The sequence below is a fragment of the Sceloporus occidentalis genome, unplaced genomic scaffold (genome assembly GCF_023333645.1).
Source record: "Sceloporus occidentalis isolate IW3139 unplaced genomic scaffold, rSceOcc1.0.p SCAF_32, whole genome shotgun sequence".
NCBI lineage: Eukaryota > Metazoa > Chordata > Lepidosauria > Squamata > Phrynosomatidae > Sceloporus > Sceloporus occidentalis.
Genome location: NW_028317012.1, coordinates 4,682,547 through 4,705,280, shown reverse-complemented (window position 1 = coordinate 4,705,280; position 22,734 = coordinate 4,682,547). Strand labels below are relative to the sequence as shown.

At 40.1% G+C, this 22,734-nt stretch overlaps 1 protein-coding gene across 1 annotated transcript in view; it reads right to left on the bottom strand.

Moving 5' to 3' along the window:
• Positions 1 to 18,567, bottom strand: part of LOC149298573 (protein cornichon homolog 2-like) — a 50,088-nt gene extending 31,521 nt beyond the window's left edge. The window contains exon 1 of the mRNA XM_089487361.1: positions 18,487 to 18,567. Coding sequence (XP_089343487.1) covers positions 18,487 to 18,567 — 81 coding nt within the window. The remainder of the gene's footprint in view (positions 1 to 18,486) is intronic.
• Positions 18,568 to 22,734: the final 4,167 nt, after the last annotated feature.

Below are 22,734 nucleotides of genomic sequence, written 5' to 3'. Positions count from 1 at the left end.
TATGTATATCTTGTCTGTTAAGTTTCTTGCTTGGTCTCCCTGACTCTTGCTCGCTTTGTTTCTCCTGTACTCTGCTTAGCTTCCCTACTTCCAGCCTGCAGCATCCTGCACATGATTCCAGTGCTATGTCTCATGCCTGCTCCAGGGTGCCTGCAGGATATCTCCAAGTTCTGCTCTGTTCTGCCATCATCTGCTGCTATGTCAGGGCGCTGGTATGTGGCTGTACAACCCTAGATGCCCACTGGGAGAGTGCTGTCGCCCTGCACCAGGCCCTGTCCAACTCCGCTACTGTACCGTAACGCCTGCACAGAGCCGGCCTTAGGTGTTCTGGCGCCCTGTGCGGACTACTCCTCTGGCGCCCCCCCATCCCAAAAAAAGAAAGGAATAAAAACTTGTAACAAAACTTGTAACAAAACCCCAATCACTATATACTACGCCAAACGTTGATGTGGTGTAGGCCTACCACTTCATTGTCTGGCTTAGTAGTAGGGATGCACCGAAACGAATTCTGGACTGAAACCGAAAGTGCAGCATTTACCTGGCCAAAACCGAATATGACCCCCCCAACACCATAAAAAATCTAACACTTTTATTTAAAGTAAGTAACACACCAAAATAGGACAAAACAATTAAATAATATTATATATATATAAATATATATATATATATATATATATATATATATAAGTCCAAAAATAGTTACCGGCACTCCAGGGACTTTCCAAATAACCACACAAACAACTTCGGTTTTCAAGTCTATATATATCATATATATATATGATTAACAGCAATCACATTCCTATCATGCCCAGGCATACCCAGATTCCAGGATTTACTCGCAGACTTGGCATGATAGGAGTATGATTGCCCTATCTACCCCTTCTCACTCTCTTCTGCCGTATCTACCCCTTCTCACTCTCTTCTGCCGTATCTACCCCTTCTCACTCCCTTCTCCCTATCTACCCCCTTTCCCCTGTCTCACTCCCTTCTCCCTATATACGCCCTCCTAACTATCTACCCTTTCCCTCTTTGAAGTTCACTTACCTTTCAGGAGTCCTGCGGTGGGGGTGCAAGGCCTCTACCTCCCAGCTCTGCCACTATATGGAACAGTATAGAATGATGGGAGTTATGATGTACTTTTAGAGCATAATTAGATCATGAAAAAGACATTGGAAATGGTACAGCATAACACCCATCACTCTCACACACTTACCAATCCACACATATACTAATCCACACGCATACCAATCCACACGTATACCAATCCACACGTATAACAATCCACACGTATAACAATCCACACGTATACCAATCCACACATATATACCAATCCACACGTATACACTAATCCACACATATATACCAATCCACACACATACCAATCCAGACGTATACCAATCCAGACGTATACCAATCCACACGTATACCAATCCACACGTATATACCAACGTATACCAATCCACACGTATACCAATCCACACGTATATACCAATCCACACGTATATACCAATCCACACATATATACCAATCCACACACATATATACCAATCCACACATATATACCAATCCACACATATACACTAATCCACACACATACCAATCCACACACATACACCAATCCACTCTCACTGTATGCTTTCCTCTTTTCTCCTTACAGCTCCTTTTCCTCCTCTTCGTTCTTCTTCTTCAGTTCTTCTATCTTCTGTCTTCTTCCGGGTCAGAGGGCACGGACAGCGGTGGGCGCGGCTTCAGTGTTGTGCGCCGGGATCTGACAACAAACCCCGGCGCACAGCAGCTATTGCCGCGCGGATCACAAGGGAGCGGTATCGGAGGTCTTTAACAGACCTCCGGCTCCCTTGAGTGATGTTAAGCCGGGTTCAAGGGAGATCCTTGAACCGGCTTAAAATCACTCAAGGGAGCCGGAGGTCTGTTAAAGACCTCCGATACCGCTCCCTTGCGAGCCTGCTCCTCCAGCGGCGGACATTACTGTCCGTCTCTGGAGGGGTGCCGGGTGCCCCCCTGATGAGCGGCACCGGGTGCCGCTCGCCCCCCCCGCTAGGTACGCTGCTGGCGGCAGCGGCGCCCCCTGGAGTGTGGCGTCCTGTGCGGTCGCACAGGTCGCACACCCCAAAGGCCGGCCCTGCGCCTGCACACAATCTTTGGGCGCTCTGGGTCTTTACAGTCGTCTGTATGGACCTGGTTCCGTGACAGTTGTTCCATTTCTACTAATGTGTTTATCAATTATCATCAAAAGAGTACTTTTGATTGATTAATGCATCTTTCCTAAGTAAGTGTAATTGAGAAATTTAATGTAGAAAAATTAAATCTATGCACTTGTGGAGGTTTTCTTTACTCTAGAAAAGAAGTGCCTATAGTTGATAAGATAACCATCTACACATATCACTGCTAAGATAGACAATGCAGGTTGTATATTTTGAACCGGAAAGTAAAGATCAGGAATTGAAAAATATTTTATGAGGTCAATGCCATGCAGGTCTATAACTACATTTAGCATGGGCAATACCAATCCAGAGAAACTGCAGCTGCCTCTTTTTTGCATTTTACTAGATCAATAAATGCATTTTGAAAATTGTGTGCTTGATGTACTAGAGTATTTTTCAAACTATTTAGCTATATAAATGCACATAATTTATGAAAATATTAATCTTGTTTTTATTGTAACTATATTCAATGAATGCAGGGGTCTACTTTCTAGCGTACTGATGTTAAGCTACACAGTAACAAGGGTTAATTTGATATTATGTGCCTTTGATTTGAGTGTGCAGTTTAGCTATTTTAATTTTGTGTCCACTAAAAGTCTAATTTACCACTTTGGAAAATGCTTTTATAATTGTTCTGTTCTAGATTTTGTGCTGATTCAAGGTATGAATGATCCTGAGGGAAGCAGCCACTGTTTCTCTTATGTGAAGGACATTGCTAGTTAACACTTGCATTGGCGATTCTGCCAGACTTATGAACCAATGTTATCTGATAGCAACGTACAAAAACAATTATTTTTAGCTGCGCTTGCAGTTAATCACAATATTAGCAAAAGCTGACAAACAGAATAGTTGTAAACAGGGGCGTAACTAGAAGCCTCAGGGCCCCGGTGCGAGAATCTGTAAAGAGCCCCCCACACCAATCTGCCCCCTTCTCACACCATCTACCCCCCCCTCACACCATCTACCCCCTTCTCATTATCTACCCTCTCCCAATATCTACCCCTCTCGCCCCCTTCTCAGGCTATCTACCCCCTCTCCTTACCCCCATTCTCACTGTCTACCCTCTCCCTACCCCCCCATTCTCATTATCTACCCTTTCCCTACCTCCCATTCCCATTATCTACCCTTTCCCTACCCCCCCATTCTCATTATCTACCCTTTCCCTACCCCCCCATTCTCACTATCTACCCTCTCCCTACCCCCCCTTTGAAGGTCACTTACTATGCAGTCCTGTGGTGGCCTCTGTCTTGCTGCTGTGCCACGGTGTGCACGGCTTCACTGCTGAGTGATGCCGGCGTTCAGCGTGAAGCGCCGGCACCTGAGACAGACGCCTCACACACCCACCACTGCAGTCGGGGCAGTGGTGGGACAGGCGGTGGCAGGGAGCAGAGGAGATTGCTGAAAACGACCGCTCGGCACCCCTTGGGCCCCCCTGACTGGCAGAACTCCAGGGCCCGGTCGCAGTCACGACCCCTGCGACCCCGGTAGTTCCACCACTGGTTCCACCACTGGCTGTAAAACAACTATTTTACATTTTGTTAGGAGCATATATTAGCATTTTATAAAGCAGATCATCTACAGAATATTCAAAAGAATTACCACACTTCCGAATTGTGGTAATGATACCAGTCCTCAATTGTCCCTTAGGAGCTGACTAGGCAAAAGGGGGGCATGACCAAGCAAGTGGGACATGGAAATAGAGAGGAGGGCATGATTTGTTGAGTTGTTCAGCCCACTAGGGGCAGGTGTTTTTTGATGGGGGGTTAAAAGAGGGCTAAATGCCTTAGGCTACTTCCTTTTTGGAAACAACTCATACAACAAGTTGTCTGGTTATAAAGAAGATAGGTAATTGACCTTTAAGTTTTTATTTTGTGGCCATGGCTTACCATGGGTGATCCTACATTGGAGTCGTTGTTGCCCAAGTGTTGAAATCAGAAAAGCTGTAGACCAAAGAAGGTCAAACTGAATACAAGAGAAGATGGGGACCACCAGGAGTGACTTCTCAGCTCCCCAGTCCTCAGTAGGGCCGCCCAGGACCATGGGGACCAAGCATAGATGCCCTCCTATGTGAGTCCAGAAGCGGGCCTTCATCCCAATGACGTATCCAGGCAAGAGAAAGGGTCCGCAGGAATCATAGAATTCAGATATCTACTCCTCCGCATATCTTCGTTGCTCAGTTATCCCAGAAAAGACTGCCTGGGCCTACCAGGAGCGCTGCCTGGGCCTACCAGGAGCGCTGCCTGGGCCTACCAGGAGCGCTGCCTGGGCCTACCAGGAGCGCTGCCTGGGCCTACCATGGCAGTCCTACGCCTACTAAACAGCTGTGCAAAATCTGAGGCCTTTGGATAAATTGTCCAAAGGGGCTTCATTTCTAGAAGCGGTTCAGGCCCACAAGGCACATTGTTGCTGGTTCACAGTTTTTGGCCAATGTTATGTCCATATTATGAGGCTTTAAATTTTCTTCTGGATTGGGTTGTTATGGATGTTACAGATTTGTAATGATTTATTTGCTGGTATGTTTGAGTTTGTTGGTCATGCGGGCTGTGATGTTGCACTTTGGGGTGCCATTGGTCCCAGAATAAACTAAGATTTGCTTCAGACAAGATGTTTTGTTTGTTGCTCAAAGTTGAATTGTTCGATCTTTAGGACATTCTAGGTCAAGTTCAGGCTGCTAAATTAAGCTTTGCATTCTTTATTATGCCTGTGGGCTGTACCTTCTATCAGTGCCTAGCCATGGATATGGCTGTGATGTGGGCACCCCCCAATTTATTTGCCTCAACTAGCACCATAGGCATGACATGGAGGAACTGGTGTCTTATGAGTAACTGAATTTGTGGATTTATGCATCCAGGTAGACCTATTTTAAAAATACCTGGTTTGTGTATTTGTGGCTGAAGGAGTGGGTTGATAGTTTTACAAGGAATTATGCACTATTGTTCTATCCATCGATTTGTGCAATTAGGAAATAAAAGGACTACATTCCTCTACAATAATATAAGCCGGATACAGACTATGAGTAATATTTTGCCATCTTTTCCCCTTTGTACTGTGGCTATTGTGGCATTTATCCTTATTTGTCTGTGTTTGAATCTGTTTGGGTTGTCCATGTCCCTGGGATTGATAACAATATTGCAAATGCTCTGTCTTGACTGTTTTGGGAGCTAGTTCTGGAGGCAGACCACAGGAGCATGGACACATACCAGAGTGGCTCTAGAGGCAGAGAAAGTGACAGGCAATGTCCTTGATTGGCCTTTTCACGGTTCCAGTGACCCAAGTGGCTTTTTCTCAGGTTTGGTATTGATTGGAGGAATTTTTGGTTCAGTTTGGGAACCTGGTTGAGATGATAGTGCTATTATGGTTCATTTGGTCATTAAATAGAAAATTGTCTGCTTTGGCCTTTTATTATTATTTACTAAACACTTCCTGGTTATACTGCAGTTCTTGACAACTATCTTCTCAAGTGCAAGGAAACAAGAAACAAGTGGTGCAATATGTTTTGGCTAGGGGGGTTGAGTATGACTGGACTCTTGCCTTAGGAGGGGAGCTAATCCTGCTTCCAATGTGGTAATGGTGTGTGTGTGTGTGTGTGTATATATAGTATATATATATATATATATATATATATATAATATGGTAAACTAAATGAGTTAGCGGGAAACAAGAAAATTGCTCTGGTCCTGTAGTGTAAACAATGTAAAATAGTCCTGGTCTTTACTGGTCAGCTTCAGACAGTCACCGTGAGAATTCGATTAGTTTCTCGATTTTGGAGAGAAACTATTTGAATATGTGTGAAGGTTAAATTGTCACTGGTACACAGTTTTTTTGCTCTTTAAGCATGCACAAGGTATTTATTTCAGCTTCCTATAGTGCGTTAAATTTCTTAGATGTGTTTTGTGGCCTGGAATGTACATGTAAAAATGTGTTCATTTAAGCAGTACTAACACTGTTTGTACCCCATTGAATCTCTTATAGAAGTAGTTTTCTTGACTTCGATTTGGCTTAGTTTAGCAGACACAGTCTAGAATCAGCATCCTTGTAAAACTAAATGTGCTGCTCTAGATGTTAGAATGAGGAGCTTCGTGATTGCCTAGAGAACGTGTATCTTCAAAAATACAAGGCAAAGGGGACATAGGTTTGGGCTTTTCATTCAGTGTCAACAAAGGGGTTTTATTTATTTTATATAATGATGTAAGCATTATTGTATGTTGATGTCACCACTGGATATCCTTTCCAGATTATATAAAAGTTTAGGTTACATGTGCATTAAAGTGCTAGTGCTAGACAATTATACACTACATGGACAAAAGTATTGGGACACCTGACAGTTACACCAACAGAGACGTTTATGACATTGCATCCTGAATACATAGACATTAATATTTACCACCCCCCTGTCAAACTATAACAGCTTCCACTCTTCTGGGAAGGCTTCCCAAAAGATTTTGGAGTGTTTCTGTGGGAATTTTAGCCCATTCATCCAGTAGAGCATTTGTGAGGTCAGTCACTGATGTTGGATGAGAATGCCTGGCTCGCAATCTCCATTTCAGTTCATCTCAAAAGTGTTCGATGGGGTTGAGGCCAGGGCTCTGTGTGGGCTAATCAAGATCTTCCAGGTTAAACTCATTAAACCATGTCTTTTATTGGGGCACAGTCATGCTGGAAAAGGAAAGGGCCTTCCCCAAACTGTCCCCACAAATTTGGAAGCATACCATTGTCAAAAATGCCTTTGTATGCTCAAGCATTCAGATTTCCCCTCACTGGAAGTATGGGCCCTAGGCCAACACGTGAAAAACAGCCCCATACCGTTATCCCTCCACCTAACATGACAGTTGGCACAATGGAGTCATGCAGGTAACGTTCTCCTGGCATCTGCCAAACCCAGACTCGCTCATTAGAATGCCAAACAGTGAAGCGTGATTCATCACTCAATAGCACGCGTTTTTACTGTTCCAGAGTCCAGTGGCTCCCCCCTCCCTTATTAAGTGGATAGCTATGCCTTTGAGTGGCTAGGGGTACCCATGTGTGGTGAGTCCCACCCCATCAGAAAAGGGAGAGCTCCAGGTAGCCTGCCTCCAGGTATGCTGACTCTTAACTTTGTAAAATATAGACTGCTGTATGCACACACTCTAGAATGAAATATATGTATATGTGTGTGTATATATATATATATATATATATATATATATATATAACAAGTGTATCCAAAACAAGCTACAAAGGTATATTGATGCTGCACACAGAGCTTACAATAAGAAACTAGAAAAATATAAAGTGGATATTATAGATATCAAAATCAGAAGGGTTTGCTGAATCTGGAAGAGGGTATCCAGACTAAAATTGGAACAGAATATAGATTTCTCATTAAACACAACAATACAGTGACTTAAAAGTACATTGTTTTTCAGTGGTCTGTGGGAAGCAAATTTCCTCTCCACTATACACTTCCTGATGTATTTTATAACAGCCTCCCACACAGGAATTCTCAGGAAGCACAAAGAAAAATGCTTTCCTCAGCCATCTGTAAAATAGCAGTTCAGTTCCAGTATGGTAGTATGTGTTAGTCTGAATGCTTGTTCATGTATATGTTCAAAAATATAAATGTGATGGAATCACCTATATTTATACCAAAGATAAATTATTTAAATATACTTTATACGATTTACATTCGCAGTTTTTTTTTGGGGGGTGGTGCATTTTTTTGTCTGTACATATCGGTCATTTCACCAACACTCCAATACCTCTATTTATATGATAGTAGGTGATTACTTCCCTTTTTGGGTTATCTGGAATGTAAATTGGGGGTCTGTGTAAATACATTAGTCTGTTTCATACAGATTTAGCATGGGTTAAGGACATTTAGCATTATCATGACTAATCAGAAATAGGCAGTACTACATTTTATTCCCTATATCATTTTCTGTCTATATCACCCAAGTACAAATGCTTTGTTAAACTTATACAACATTTAGTTGTATTAGTCTGTTTTGTATTTGACTTGTGCTAAACAATGTAGTTTTACCGTATCTAGGTGACCTAGTGTTTGTTCGGGGCAAACACTTGGCTCAGCCTGGCTCCTCAAGAAGAGAGGATCTGAGCTTGAACACAGCCAGCTTAAATCCAATCTCTAGTTGAGCATTTTGGTCTCTATGGATACCGGCTTTGATATTTATGTTTCCATAAATTGTGGGCAAGTCCAGCCCAATGAGGTCTGATTGAGTTCCAATTCAGCTTGTGCCACCTCACCAGCCAGCTTCACAACCTCCAAAAAATGTTTTCTCACAGCAGACCGAGAGTCTTATCTGTTTCCAGGAAGCCAAAGATTTAATTTTCAGAAGCATAATTTTTCTTCCCAGGGGCAAAATAGTAACATTAAAATGGATCTTATACAGAATATTGGTATCACTTACCTATGATTACTCTCTGTGACATGCTTCCTGATTGTATAGGGGCATGAGCAAATGTGATATATATTTACATTAGGGCAAGGTTTAATATACTTGTCCACAAGGGTTGGTGTCTTGTTATGCAATGCGGACGTATACCTAACAACATTTTAATGTTGGAGCTCACCCTACTGTTTGCAGTCATTTCCTATAGATTAAGTTAATGTATTGCTAAAATTGCATATGTAGGCATGGAAAGCTGCATACAGTTCTGGGTCTGTTCAGTAAATTGCGAGCGCTTGTGAATTGACTCACACTAGCACAAAAATCACTCATAAACACATATATGCTCATATATATGTTGATGAACGTTTAAAAAACATTAATTTTTAATTAAAGCTGCAAATGCAACTCAGTTGATCTATGTACTTTCACTTTGTTCCCCTTGGAGAAGAACATCAAAAAAGTATGGTCTTACATAATGAGATTGAACTTTATCCCTACGTGCTTGAGTTATGATAGCCCTCAGTATATAACTTTATGTGATAACTGCACTGAAACGAATATCATGGGTAACGATAATCATAGAACATGATGTGGAGGGAGGTGTAAGAAATGCTTCAATTATACTGTATGTATTTAAGAAAATTAGCTTGGATAAGTTTAATGGCTTCTTCATTTTACCATCAGTAATCTTGTCGGGAATAGTGAATCTTGTATGACTTTTATATATTTTTGGATGTATACAATTATATACTAAACACAAAATGTATGAAAAGGTTGATTATTTGGTGAAACATTGTATTTTACCTCCACAATTAGTATAGTATATCTAACAGCAGATTTATCTACAAAAAAAAACCCAGAATGGTACTTTTGTGCATTTTTTAAATAATTTTTTATAGTATAGGAAGTACCAATAAGAAAATAGCTATCTCTGTGAAACTTGAACCTTAACATCCACAGGACATACTACTACCTCTTGAAGATCATTTGCTAAATGACCATAAGGACATTGTATTACTTCCCTTTGTTTTTGCACAGCAGGAAAATTCTCCTCTGATACATGGGAGATCATAAAACAGCCTAGGCTGCCCTCTGATCAGCAAGAGATGGGCTATTAGATTCAGTGTGATAGCACTTAACTCTGATGAGCTTGCATGCAGGCTGATCACAAGCCCTGCAAAAGACATCAAAAAATAAATAAATGGACTCAGAGATATCACTGTGGCATTATGGAGGTACCATCAGTTAAAAGAATAGCAAATTTTAAAACAATGTAAAACTAATGTTAAAATAGGTGTCCAAACATCTCGTACCCCCCACTAGAAATACTAAATTTCCCTTTAACACCTCATTCCTAAGAGGCACTTTGCCTATAGTAATAACCAAATATTCCTCATAATTATCACAGAAACCCTAGCACATCAACATTTCACAATATATTTATTAAACCACCTGTAAAAAAGCACAGGTTTCACTAAAGCATAGTAAAAAAAACAACCACATTTATACAGCCAGTGTGCTGCACTCACCAATTGTTATCTTTATCAATTTATACAGTGCCATCATATTCTGCAGCACAATACACTGGATAAACAGAACACAACAATTAGTGTAATATATATAACAACGTAAAATATATACATACACTAAAGTAGTACACTACAGCTTCTCCAATCCACTTCACACCAGTCAATTTTCGGCACTAAATTGAACTAGTATTACTTAATTAACTTGTAGTATTGTATATGAGCAACGAGCATCAATAACTGCAAGGCTGTTGTTTACTTTTTATGCCCTTTGGGACCAAGGCTGTTAACACTTTTGCGGTGCTTGTGTTTAGATGTAATTTTCTCCTCACCTATGTAGTGAACCCACAGGAGTTATATATTGGTTTTTTTTCACGACAAGAAGAGCTTTCTTCAGATACCATTTTTAGGACCATATTATCTAATTTCCTATAAAAAAAAAGATGATGAAAAATTTAAGAAAAAAAACCCACTTTTTTTTTTATTTGAAAAATCTTTTACTAATCCAAAAAAGCTAATGAAAAAACCTGCTAAGTAGATTCTACTATTTGTCCTTAGTTGAGAAATACCGTATTTGCTCAATTATAAGACGACCCTGATTATAAGATAACCTCCCAAAATCTGAATATTAATTTATGAAAAAAAAAGAAAAAGCCTGAATATAAGATGACCCTATAGGAAAAAAGTTTTACCAGTAAATGTTAATTCATGTAAACTATGTGAAGAGATTGAGAAAAATATTGTTTTTATTTCCTTTTTTTTTTTTCAACCTGCCCCCCCTGGCTTGCCACTCTGCCCCAGAAATGCCTTAAACCCCCTATATGCCACTGTGCCCCATGATATGCCTTTTAACCCCCTATATGCCACTGTGCCCCATGATATGACTTTTGACCCCCTATGTGCCACTCTGCCTCCAGAATTGCCTTATACCCCTATATGCCACTCTGGCATTTAGGGGGTTAAAAGGCATATTATGGGGCAGAGGGGCATATAGGGAGGTATAAGGCATTTCAGGAGGCAGAGTGGCGTATAGAGGGTTAAAAGGCATTTCTGGAGGCAGAGTGGCATTAAGGGGGTTAAAAGGCATTTCACAGAGCACTCTGCCTCCAGAAATGCCTTATGCCCCCCATTTAACACTCCCTCCTCCAAACTTACTGAAGCTTCTGAGTCCCCGGTGCGTAGTCCGGGCAGCGTGTAGAGCTCTACGCGATTCGCATACACAACTTCCGCTGCAGCGGAAAACTAGATACCTCAAGGTATTTCAAATGCTGGTATCAGTATCAAATTATTTTTTTAAACTAGACACCCCTTCGGTATTTGAAATGCTTTTACTTTATCTCTTTCCATGTCAAGATATTTGACAGCAAGCTACAACACTAATTTTAGCACTTTTCATAATAATAAACTTTTTTTATTTAATTTATTTTATTCTTTTTGGACTTTTTTTTTTTTTTTTACATTTTGCTGGAACTGGATGGTTCCTCTGATGCATAATTGTTTTTAAATATTACCACTTTTATTTTTTTATATATTTTTTATTTTATTGTTATTTTTAAATATTTTACTAATCACAACCTGCAAATGAAGCCAGAGACCCTCTAGCAAACTTTTCCAACTTTGTTATTTTATTTTTTTTAAAGGACGTGCCGCCATCTTGCGAGTGGCGACACCATTGAAGTTTAGGAGGCGTTTTAAAACGGGTGTCAGCCGCTGCCGCCATACACTGATGTTGACGCCCGGGGGAGGTATTACAGCAACACTGATCTATGCTTGCTTAATGAAATGACGTGCCAGGCAGTTTCATCGAGGATTGCCCTCATTTGTGGAGATTCGTTAGAACCAGGCAATTTTCATTAAAAAAAACAAGTTCCTACAAATCCAAATTAACTAGTCTAATTTACAGTATTTAAACCTTTTTTTAGCATTGTAGCAACAGTAATCTGTTATTGCTGCAGACAGAAGACTAATTTAGTGTTAAGTGAATCAGTGAATCACTTCCTTATAAACAGTCAGTTCTGCCGTTTATATGACTTTCCCTTACAGGGAATTATTTTTCAATTTTACATTGGAACAAAGATGAGGGATGAGAAACATTAACAGTGAACATGAGAAAACACATAATGAACATTAAAATCACTTTCAAAAGCAGGGGCGCAAATACATGTAAAAGAAAAAAAACTAAATAATAATAGTGTAGTATATTTAACCCTTAAAAATGAGCAATGGACTGTTTCTTTATCCACTCACAAAAATCCTGGATCATACGAGTTCAATTTTTAGCTGTTTTATTTAATTTTTTTTTAACACTTACCTTCTGAAGAAGCTGGGTAATCCCAGGGAAACACATAAAAGTATTGTACTTTTTGAAGAAAAGCATTTAACCATTTGTTGGCTGCTATTCTGTGCAACACACATTGCAAATTGCGTTTTGCTTTTTGCCATTTTTATAATTCACCTTTTTTATGTTAAAATCATATCCATACAATTTTTGTATGGCGTACTTGACTCATTTTACTTAGTATCAAAAGAAATTACCTGTTGCTAAGAGCTGTCATCTTGCGGTTGCATCATATCTGGATAAATTAGTGTCTCACCTTCACCCCTTCACCCATTCTCTGGGTACTAACTCCTAGGTATATTTACAAAATACATTTATTTTATGTTACCATGTTTTACTTTACCCTAAGGTGTTATTTTTTAGATTTAATTGTGTTAAGTTAGCAGACTAGTTAGTGGGGAATTTGTTAGATAGGGTTATGACTAGTGTTACAGTTAGGTAGCGTTTCAAAAGTAAAAAAAAAGAGTGGCCTATAGGGGGTTAAAAGGCATTTCTGAAGGCAGAGTGGCCTATAGGGGGTTAAAAGGCATTTCTGCAGGCATAGTGGCATATAGGGGGTATAAAGCATTTCTGGAGGCAGACTGGCATATAGGAGGGTATAAGATGTATCAGGGAGGCAGAGTGGCATATACGGGGGCATAAGGCATTTCTGGTGGCAGAGTGGTAAGCCTGGGGGCAGATGTGCATAACTGGGGGGGCAGACAAAAGAAAAGAACAAAAATTCTCAATCATAGCTTTTCTTAAATATGAAAAAATAGTTTACATGAATTAAGAAATAAAAGCTTCTTACAAGAATATCGTAAAGAATAATGTGATCACTGTTTTGTTCCACTGTTTTGATTCCATTATGTCTAATGTATTTAATTTATTAGGGCCTTTTAACACTTTTGCTTTCCGGCATTTTAATACAAATAATGTGATAAAAAGAATGTTTTGCATGGCAAATAGTTTGACTCGGGTATGTATAAGGGGTGCGTGTGGGTATAAGAGCTCGACCACGAGATAAACTATATGGGGCTGGTCTCCAAATGTTTCCAGGGCTGCTTTTCATTCCAAGTCCGGCCCTGGCACCATGTTTGTGCTGATATGCTGCATTTGGTTTTCGCCAAGCACCTCATACCAACTGTCAAGCATGTGGTGGAGGGGTGATGATTTGGGCCTGTTTTGCAGCCACCGTACCTTGAAACCTGCAGTTATTTAGTCGACCATGTTAAAGATAGTATAGTATAGTAGGCTGAAAAAAGACTTCAGTCCATCAAGTTCAACCTTCCACACATACCTAGTTCTAAAGTTGATCTAAAAGAAGGCAAAAAACCCTACTTGGGGCTAATACCAATTATGCCACAACAGGGGAAAAAATCCTTCTTGATTTCATAGCGGCAATCGGATTACTCCCTGGATCAACTTTCTAATATGACTGTCTTTTTAGAAGTTGTAGCCCCCTATGTTATGCTTAACCAGAAAAGCATTCAGACCTTTCTTAAAAATGTCCACAGCGTTAGATAATACAACATCCTTAGGCAGAGAGTTCCATATTCTTATTGTTCTTACTGTGAGGAACCCTTTAATATGCTGATGCTGAAATCTTCTTTCCTCAAGTCCCAACTGATGACCCGGTGTCTTTGTAGAGACCTCTTGCTGAATAGATCAGTAGAGAGCTATTTATACTGACCTAGTATGTCTTTGTACAATGTGATCAGATCCCCTCTTAGATGTCTCTTTTTAAGTGAAAACAAGTTAAATTTTTCTAGTCTGTCTTTCTTAATAACTAAAATTCTCCATTCCTCTAATTAACTTGGTAGCCCACCTCTGCGCTCCAGCTCTATGATATCGTTCTTAAAAACTGGTGCCCACATTTGCACTGCATATTTAAGGTGAGGCCTTACCATTGCTTTATAAAGAGGTAAAATTATGTTTTCATCTCGTAATTTAATACTCCTCTTTATGCATGCCAATACCTTACAGGCTTTTTCAATCGCTGACTGGCACTGCACTTTGTTGCTAAGTCTATGGTCTACAATTATACCTAAGTCTTTTTCATTTTCTGCTTTTCCCAATGCAATTGCCTTTAGAGTGTAAGTTGCATACTTACTTTTGGTACCAAAGTGCATTACCTTACACTTATCTATATTGAATCTCATCTGCCACTTATTTGACCAGTCCCCTAGTTTATCCAAATCATTCTGAAGAGACATTACATCCTGATCAGACTTTATAACCTTACCTAATTTTGTGTCATCAACAAACACAGGCAAGTGACTTCCAATATCTAGATCATTAATAAATAAGTTAAAGAGAACTGGACCCAAGATAGAACCCTGAGTCACCCCACTTACCCCAGTTGTCCAGCTTGAGAATTTACCATTAACAACAACTCTTTGCACCCTGTCACTAAGCCAATTTCAAATTGAAACACAGACATTTTCTCCAAGATCTATTTGTCCTAGCTTATACAATAACCACTGGTGTGGAACAGTGTTAAATGTTTTTGCAAAATCTAAATAGACAATATCTACAGCAACACCCTGATCTATACATTTACTCACATCATCATAAAATGCAATTCAATTGGACCATGAACTCCTCTCTATACCAAAGTATTCAAATGTGTGGCCATCTGTCTGAAAAGCTAAAGCGGAGCTGAAATTGGCTCACGCAACAGGACAATGATCCCAAGCACACCAGCCAATCTACAATAGAATGGCTGAAAAAGAAAAGTATCAAGGTGTTGGAATGGCCCAGTCACAGTCCAGACCTGAACCCGATTGAAATGCTGTGACGGGACCTTAAGAGAGCTGTGCATAAACAAATGCCCGCAAACCCCAATGAACTGAAGCAACATTGTAAAGAAGAGTAGACCAAAACTCCTACACAACTAAGCTATTGAATCATAAGGTGCACTTAGTTTTTTTCACATGGCTTCTCCATTTTGGCTTTACTTTCACACCACTGTATTTTTCCCCATTTATACTAGATATATATAATTTATATACCTGTATAACTGTGAATAGAATATTATACACACATATATATATATATATATATATATATATATATATAATACAAATGAGAAATTAGAGAATTATCAGTTAAAGAAAAACATAGCAAAAACAATAACACTTCTCTGATCCTATAAGGTAAAAAATGTTTTTGATAATGCTAGAGATTCTTTGATGGTCTGTAGAAGTACGTTACAACATCAGATCTGTTAACAGTAGGATTGCTACAGATTTTTCACTGAAAGGTTAAAATAAAAAAATGGTAGTTTGTATGAAAGGCCACAACTAAGCCTTTGGCTGAGGCAGTTATAAAATGAAATAGCTTAAAAAACATTAATGCTGTTCCACCTACTCTCTATAAATTAAAAATTGGTATGCTGCATTAAAAATCTCATACTAGTACTGTTGAATGTCCAAACCCTTGGATTAAATAATTATTTAATCATGTGAAATGTTGCCTCTCTCTCTTAACTTTTCAGGGTATGCTCAATTATCATGTGACACAGAAGCAGACACTGACAGGTTGTTTCCATAGAAACTAGAAGAGTTTCTTTAAATATTCAGTTTTTCATATAAAATTACTAAAATGTCAGATCGTTTTTTTTGTGTAGCTACCACAGCATTTGTTTTACCTAAATGAAACAGCACCTTATAATAAATAATAACTCAAGCAGTAGATGTAGACTTTATTCCTTATATCCTGACACCAAACAATTACGGAAGTATCCCCAACCCCGTATGAAGTACCCAATGGGTTGCATGTACATGAGTTGAGAATCCCAGGACTAGATGAGAACAGATTGACCGCAGCTGGAATTCAATAGTGCTTCTAGTAAATGGGGGTGGGGGGATGCTAGAGGCTACAAAAACGTTACAGCAGTGTGCATATTGACAATGCAAGCTTGGGGTCCTTAATTTGGTACACTGCCTAGAACCCTTTGGCATCTGAATATGACTTTTTAATCGTCGATGAGGTCATTCTTTCACTTTAATTACTAGTTTCCAATACAGATATCTTTGTATAATTGCATATACTGCTGATACATTATGAGGCATTGTGTTTTATTGATACAGAACATACCACATCTGTAATAATAACTGCATTTAAAAATCAAAGCATTGTCTCTATAAACCTGCAGAAGAAAGTTGTAATAAACGTTATATAGTGCTGACGTTGTTGAATCACAATTTACACCTTAAAATAACAATAGATACATAATTAGAAAGTGAAAAAGCAAATATTAGACCAGTAACACAGGTCACATGCATTTGCATGTTTCTGCTCTGTTGGCAGATGTTATAAAACCGCAAGATGACATTGAGCTAATTGTGTAGAAATGCCCAGAGGAGATACAGTTATTATACACTGACCTCAGAGAAAGTGAACAAGACACTAAGTGTTGAGGGGGCGGGGGGGATTGTGTTGGAAAAGAACGTGGTGTAAAAGCGAACGCTGAGAACAAATGGTGAGACAAAATCAGATGGAAAAAAAACGGGACAATGGGATTGATTTGAACACATGAAGGAGGGTAGGTCATGGTTGGGGGTGCAATGAGCAAGGTTACAGGGGCAGTGGAACATGTGGAGAGGGTGTGGTTATATCTCTGGGTACCACTTTATAAACATATGCAGTTTCCATGGAAACCAGATCTGTCTCCACAGCAACAGAAAGAAGCAGAAACATAAAAGATTGGAATACATGGGTGGTAAGGAAATGTGACACATACATACCTAGAATGTCATACAACATAGTGAAACACGCTATAACACAAATTCATTCTAAAAACAAACACATTTTGACGTGAACAGGAAAAAAAATCAACACAGAAAACCCCTTAAAATGGTTGGGGGAGGGTGACTGTGACACAATAGATTTAGGAGAGAGATTAGTGTGGCACACAAGGCTGCAATGTAAAAAAACAGAAGGAAGACGTGACACTGACATATAGAAGGAAATTATCCAGCGTAGAGAGTCCTGACTGACACAGAGAAATACCGAAACACCTTATGAAAGGGACTGTATGTTACATGTTGAACTAACAGAGAGACCCATATATGCACATACATATTTACATACATGCATGAACAAAAAAAATAAAATTGATACTTTCAGAGTATGGCTACTCAAAGCAACAAAGACACACCTATAGCAGCTCATAGCGCCTGCACAACCTTCCTTTGTCTACCTGCCAACTGCTAAATGCACAGTTTTTTCCCTTAAAATCTCATACAGTTGTTGCACTGGAATACATCTTACACTCCAGACACACGATATGTGTACCATGCATTAAATTAAATTTATTTTATCCTTGGATGTCAGTGCATGTGTGGTGTACATATACACGATATAATACAACATTTCCACATAGTGTACAAAATGTATGTATATAACTAAAGTGAAAGTGGTAAAATATAACTAAATATGTACATGTATGATTAGAGGACTCAGGTGTGCATCTTTTCACTTCGCTTGCAGAGTCACAGTTGATTTTTTGTGCTCTATTCACTCATTTCTGATAAATGACACAGTTTGCTTGTGTAACATAGGGTATAATTTTGGAAGCAACAATACTCATATTAGTATGTTTAATATAACCTGAGTACTACCACAGGCCAGTGTACTAATCTAATTAGTATGCTCTAATTAAACATTAAAATCTTCTTGATCTTGTGGTCAATTTATTACTAAATTTGTCTTGCACTATATATATATATATATATATATATATATATATATATATATATATATCCTTTTCTCACAGCTTCTTCTGACTGGTGCCTTCTTCCTCTGTATTGCTACGTTTAAAGTTAGATCTCGCAATAATTCTACTTGTTATGTATTTCCCACCCACCCTGTTTTTATATAGCTGATTAAGTATTCATCATTATTGTATTTGGTCAGAATACAGTCTTTTTTGATGTATCAACTTGAGTTCACTATCCCTCCCGCCACCCTTTTTGCCCCTTGATGAATTATCTCTTATATGTTGCCCTTGCAGTTGTAACACTCACGTGCCAGATGATGAAAAAAATAAGAGATGCACAGAGGACGAGAGTCAGCATGTAACAGAACGCAGCAAAGGTGAACGCCATCGCTGGTGTTGAAATTGCAGGGAAAGAGACTGTTCGGCTCCTTTAGTGTGCTCTTCTGTGAGAATGCGTGATGAAAGCTTTTCCTAAGAGTTGACTTTGCAAAGAGACAGCACAGATTAACTTGCTGGAAGAGTGTTGATGCTCAGGGAATGTTTAGCATATAGCGAGTCAGGTCAAAAAGGGCCAACAGCGAATGCTTTGAGACGTCGAAGAGAATACTCCAAATATGTAGTACAATTGAATCAAGACAATGTCGTTTGAGTTTCAATAATGTGCCATGTGCACAGAAGTAGATGAGAGAGCTGTAGGTTCTGAATGTGCTAACCTACAGCCTATAAAATTACAGTCTTTAAAAACTTTAATTAATGAAAAAACTGAAAGGGGCAATGAGTGCTGAGGCACTGATCAATGAAAGAATATTTTGTCTACAGATGTCAGACAGTTATGTGGCCTAACTACACTAGCCGACATAAAACATCCCTTTTCTTCCAGGTGTGTTTCATTGCGTGAGCCTGTGTACAAGGTCCACACTATGAGGGTTAGTATGAGGCATTATATTAAATGTGGTTTTTTTTTTGCTATATCTTTCCTATTTTCTTCTATGTGCTTGTCCTTTTCAGTGGTGTCTTCTCTTTTGATAACTAAAGCTCTTCTCGTTCTGTGTCACACAGTTCCCCCCAATAAGTCTCTTCCACGTCTTCTCTTGTTCTTTATGCCTTTTCTCTTGGATTCTCTTCCTTCAGGTTTCAGTTGCCTCCCGATTAGTGCGCACCCTTTAACGCTCTTCAATAGGGAGCTCTGTGAAATCACAGATGACACCCACACATCTCAGTCGTTGCTCTGATCCCCAGTCCCTCTCTCTTCTGTTTGTGAATTATCTTCTTTACCATGTACTCCTCTTGCTTGCTATGATTCTCCCTCCCTCTCAAGTTCGTTCTCTCCCTCCCTTTTATCGTCACACCTCCTCCCTTATTCTATAATTCCTGCTCCCCCTCTCATGCACTATTCCTAATAAATGACAGATTTTTGTTAAATTTATTCTGCCTCTTTGTATGTCCTGTTATTATTTTTGCTTATGGGATTACGTTTCCCCGTTACTATTTTAGGTCTCTGCATGTATATATTATGTCATGATTAAAACACACTTTTATCTTCCAAACTTGTTTTATTTCTTTTTTTCTTGCTTGCTCTCTTCCCCTGTCTTATTTGCTCATTTTCTTTATTCCTGCTTTTCTTTTGCAAAGGCAGCCCCCATTGTTACACGGTTACCATAGTATCTTCAATACATGCATCACCAGTACTGTGTATTAGTCAAATCTGGTGTTAACTGCCATTGATTTGATTGAATGTGTCTAAATGTGGTATACCACAGGATGCAGGTAATTAGGAATGGGAACCTCTATAGATGAACAGTGACACCCAGAGAAAACATTTAAGTACTACATCTTGAGAGTCACAGAGTATTGTAGAAGATTACCTTATTTTAGTGTCCATTTTAGGACATCATAAATTCTAAGAGTCAGAAGGCAAAGCCACACAATATCCGAAACTCACTTGTGATTCTGATAACTTACCCAAATGTATGATGAGCCATAAATCAATATCAGCGTCAGTAGTAAAAATTACATTTCACTTCAAATAGAATGTGAATACATCCCACAAATCAGAGTAACTTCTCATTCTTCAGGGACACTTGAATCTGATTTGGAAGTCATGTATTCTTTTTTTTTCAAATGTGTCTTTTGTACAGAAATGTTTATATTGCAATACATGTACAGGCATTTGAAAAAGCACACCCTCTTTGAATTCTATGGTTTTACAGATCAGGACATAATAATAAACATAGAAAGTGATGGCAGATAAGAACCATTTGGTCCCATCTAGTCTGTCCCTGGCCTTATCCTATATTTAGCTTAGCCTTATCCCAGGCTTGCTTGAACGCCTTCACTATATTGACATCTACCACTTCTGCTGCAAGGCTGTTCAATGCATCCACTATCCTTTTAGTAAAGCAATAATTCCTGATGTGACTTTTAAACCTTTGCCCCTCTAGCTTAAGGCTATGTCCTCTTGTAGTAGTATTTGTCCTTCTAAATAAACTCTCTTCCTTTATCACATTGACTCTGTTTAAGTAGTTAAATGCTTCTATCATATCTTTCATCCAGGCTATATATCAGGGGCATCCAACATGCCGCCTGCGGGCCAACAGAGATGGGTGTGTTTTGGAATTATAAAATACACATGGCAGTGGGGGCATCAATAGACAAAAGGGTGGTTGGGCATCGCATAAATTAATACTAAAGGAGGGTTGGCTGGAGGGCATTTCATTAACCACTATAAAACGGGTGGGGGCATCACATAAATCAGTACACATGGGTGTGGAGGCATAAATGCACAAAGGGGAGCAATGGCTGGGGCATTAATACACAAAAATATAAAGGGGGGTTAGCCTGTCTTGGTGTGTGTGTTTGTGTGTCGGTGTGGCAGAGCCTGTCCTGGTGTGTGTGTTTGGGTGGAAGATCCTGTCCTGGTGTGTGTGTTTGGGTGTCGGTGTGGCAGAGACTGTCCTTTTGTGTGTCTTTGGGTGTCATTGTGGCAGAACCTGTCCTGGTGTGTTTGGGTGTTGGTGTGTCAGATCCTGTCCTGGTGTGTGTCGATGTGGCAGTACCTGTCCTGGTCTGTGTGTGTTTGGGTGTCGGTGTGGCAGAGCCTGCCCTTGTGTGTGTGTTTGGGTGTCAGTGTGGCAGAGCCCGTCCTAGTGTGTATGTATGTGGCAGAGCCTTTCCTGGCTTGTGTGTTTTTGGTCATCTGTTTATTTTCTGTAGGAATAAATTGAAAGTAAAGGTTTTGTGTTATTTACTCTGTTTCAATCTGCATATTTTATTAAAAAAGGATTAGTGGCACTAAATTGTGGTTTCAGGTGTCCCGTGTATGATTACTTTTTTAGTGTACTGATTACTCCCAATCCCATCACATAAGATTCTTGTATTATCTGACGAGCACTGATGTCATCTTTATCCAGTTGACATCGACAGGAGTTAAGATTCTGTCTATTTTATTTTTTCCCATAAAATGCCCACCAAAATCCTCAGCACCAGGCCCGTGATGCTTTTAATCCGGCCCTGCCTCCAGCGTGCATCAGCCATCTTAAATCCAGTGTCGCGTCTGTATCACTAGAGGTACTCACCACAGGAGTTATTCTGCCCAGAAAACTGCTGTATAGGAAGAAGCCCCAACAGCGGTAACCCAGGATTTAGATGATCCCAACAGTGAGACATTCTCCGTGAACTTAGGTACCAGGTAAGTACTGAGTATGAAAAACAGGTACACAGGAGCTGGTAGACAGGCAATCTGGGTCGGTACACAGGGGCAGGTAGTCAGACAAGCCGGGTCGGTACACAGGAGCAGGTAAACAGACAAGCCGGGTCAGTAAACAGGAGCAGGTAGTCAGGTAAGCCGGGTCGGTACACAGGTAGCACAGGCAAAAGTACAGAATCACTAGGCAAATGGGAGGTCAGTCAGGCAAGGGTCAAAAACAGGAATCGGCAGAAATCTGATACACAGGTAGCAGACCACAACAGGGTGCCTGTGAAAGCTCAGCAAGGATTTTTAAATCTGGCGCCAAACAGAAAACCCCGCCTCCAAGCAGAGTCAAGACCACGCCTCCAGACGTCCATCACGTCCATGGCACCAGCCAGAAGGATAGCTGCGCCCCAGTGGATGGACGGGAGACCGGACGTCAGGTAGGGCATATTATGGGGCAGAGTAGCATATAGGGAGGTATGAGCCATTTCAGGAGGCAGAGTGGCGTATAGAGGGTTAAAAGGCATTTCTGGAGGCATAGTGGCATTAAGAGGGTTAAAGGAATTTCACAGAGCACTCTGCCTCCAGAAATGCCTTATGCCCCCCATTTAACACCCCTCCCCCCCTCCCTCCTCCAAACTTATCGGAGCTTCTGAGTCTCCGGTGCGTAGTCCAGCCCACAGCGTGTAGAGCTCTACGGGGAACTCTGATCTCTGACAGCCGGGGAAGGTCTGCACGATGGACGCAGACAACCCCCTGCTGCTAACCGCACCTCCTGCCGGCTGCAGCGGAAGTTGTGTACGCGAATCGCGTAGAGCTCTACACGCTTGGGGGGGGGCAGGAGGCATCTGGATCTGCGGGGGA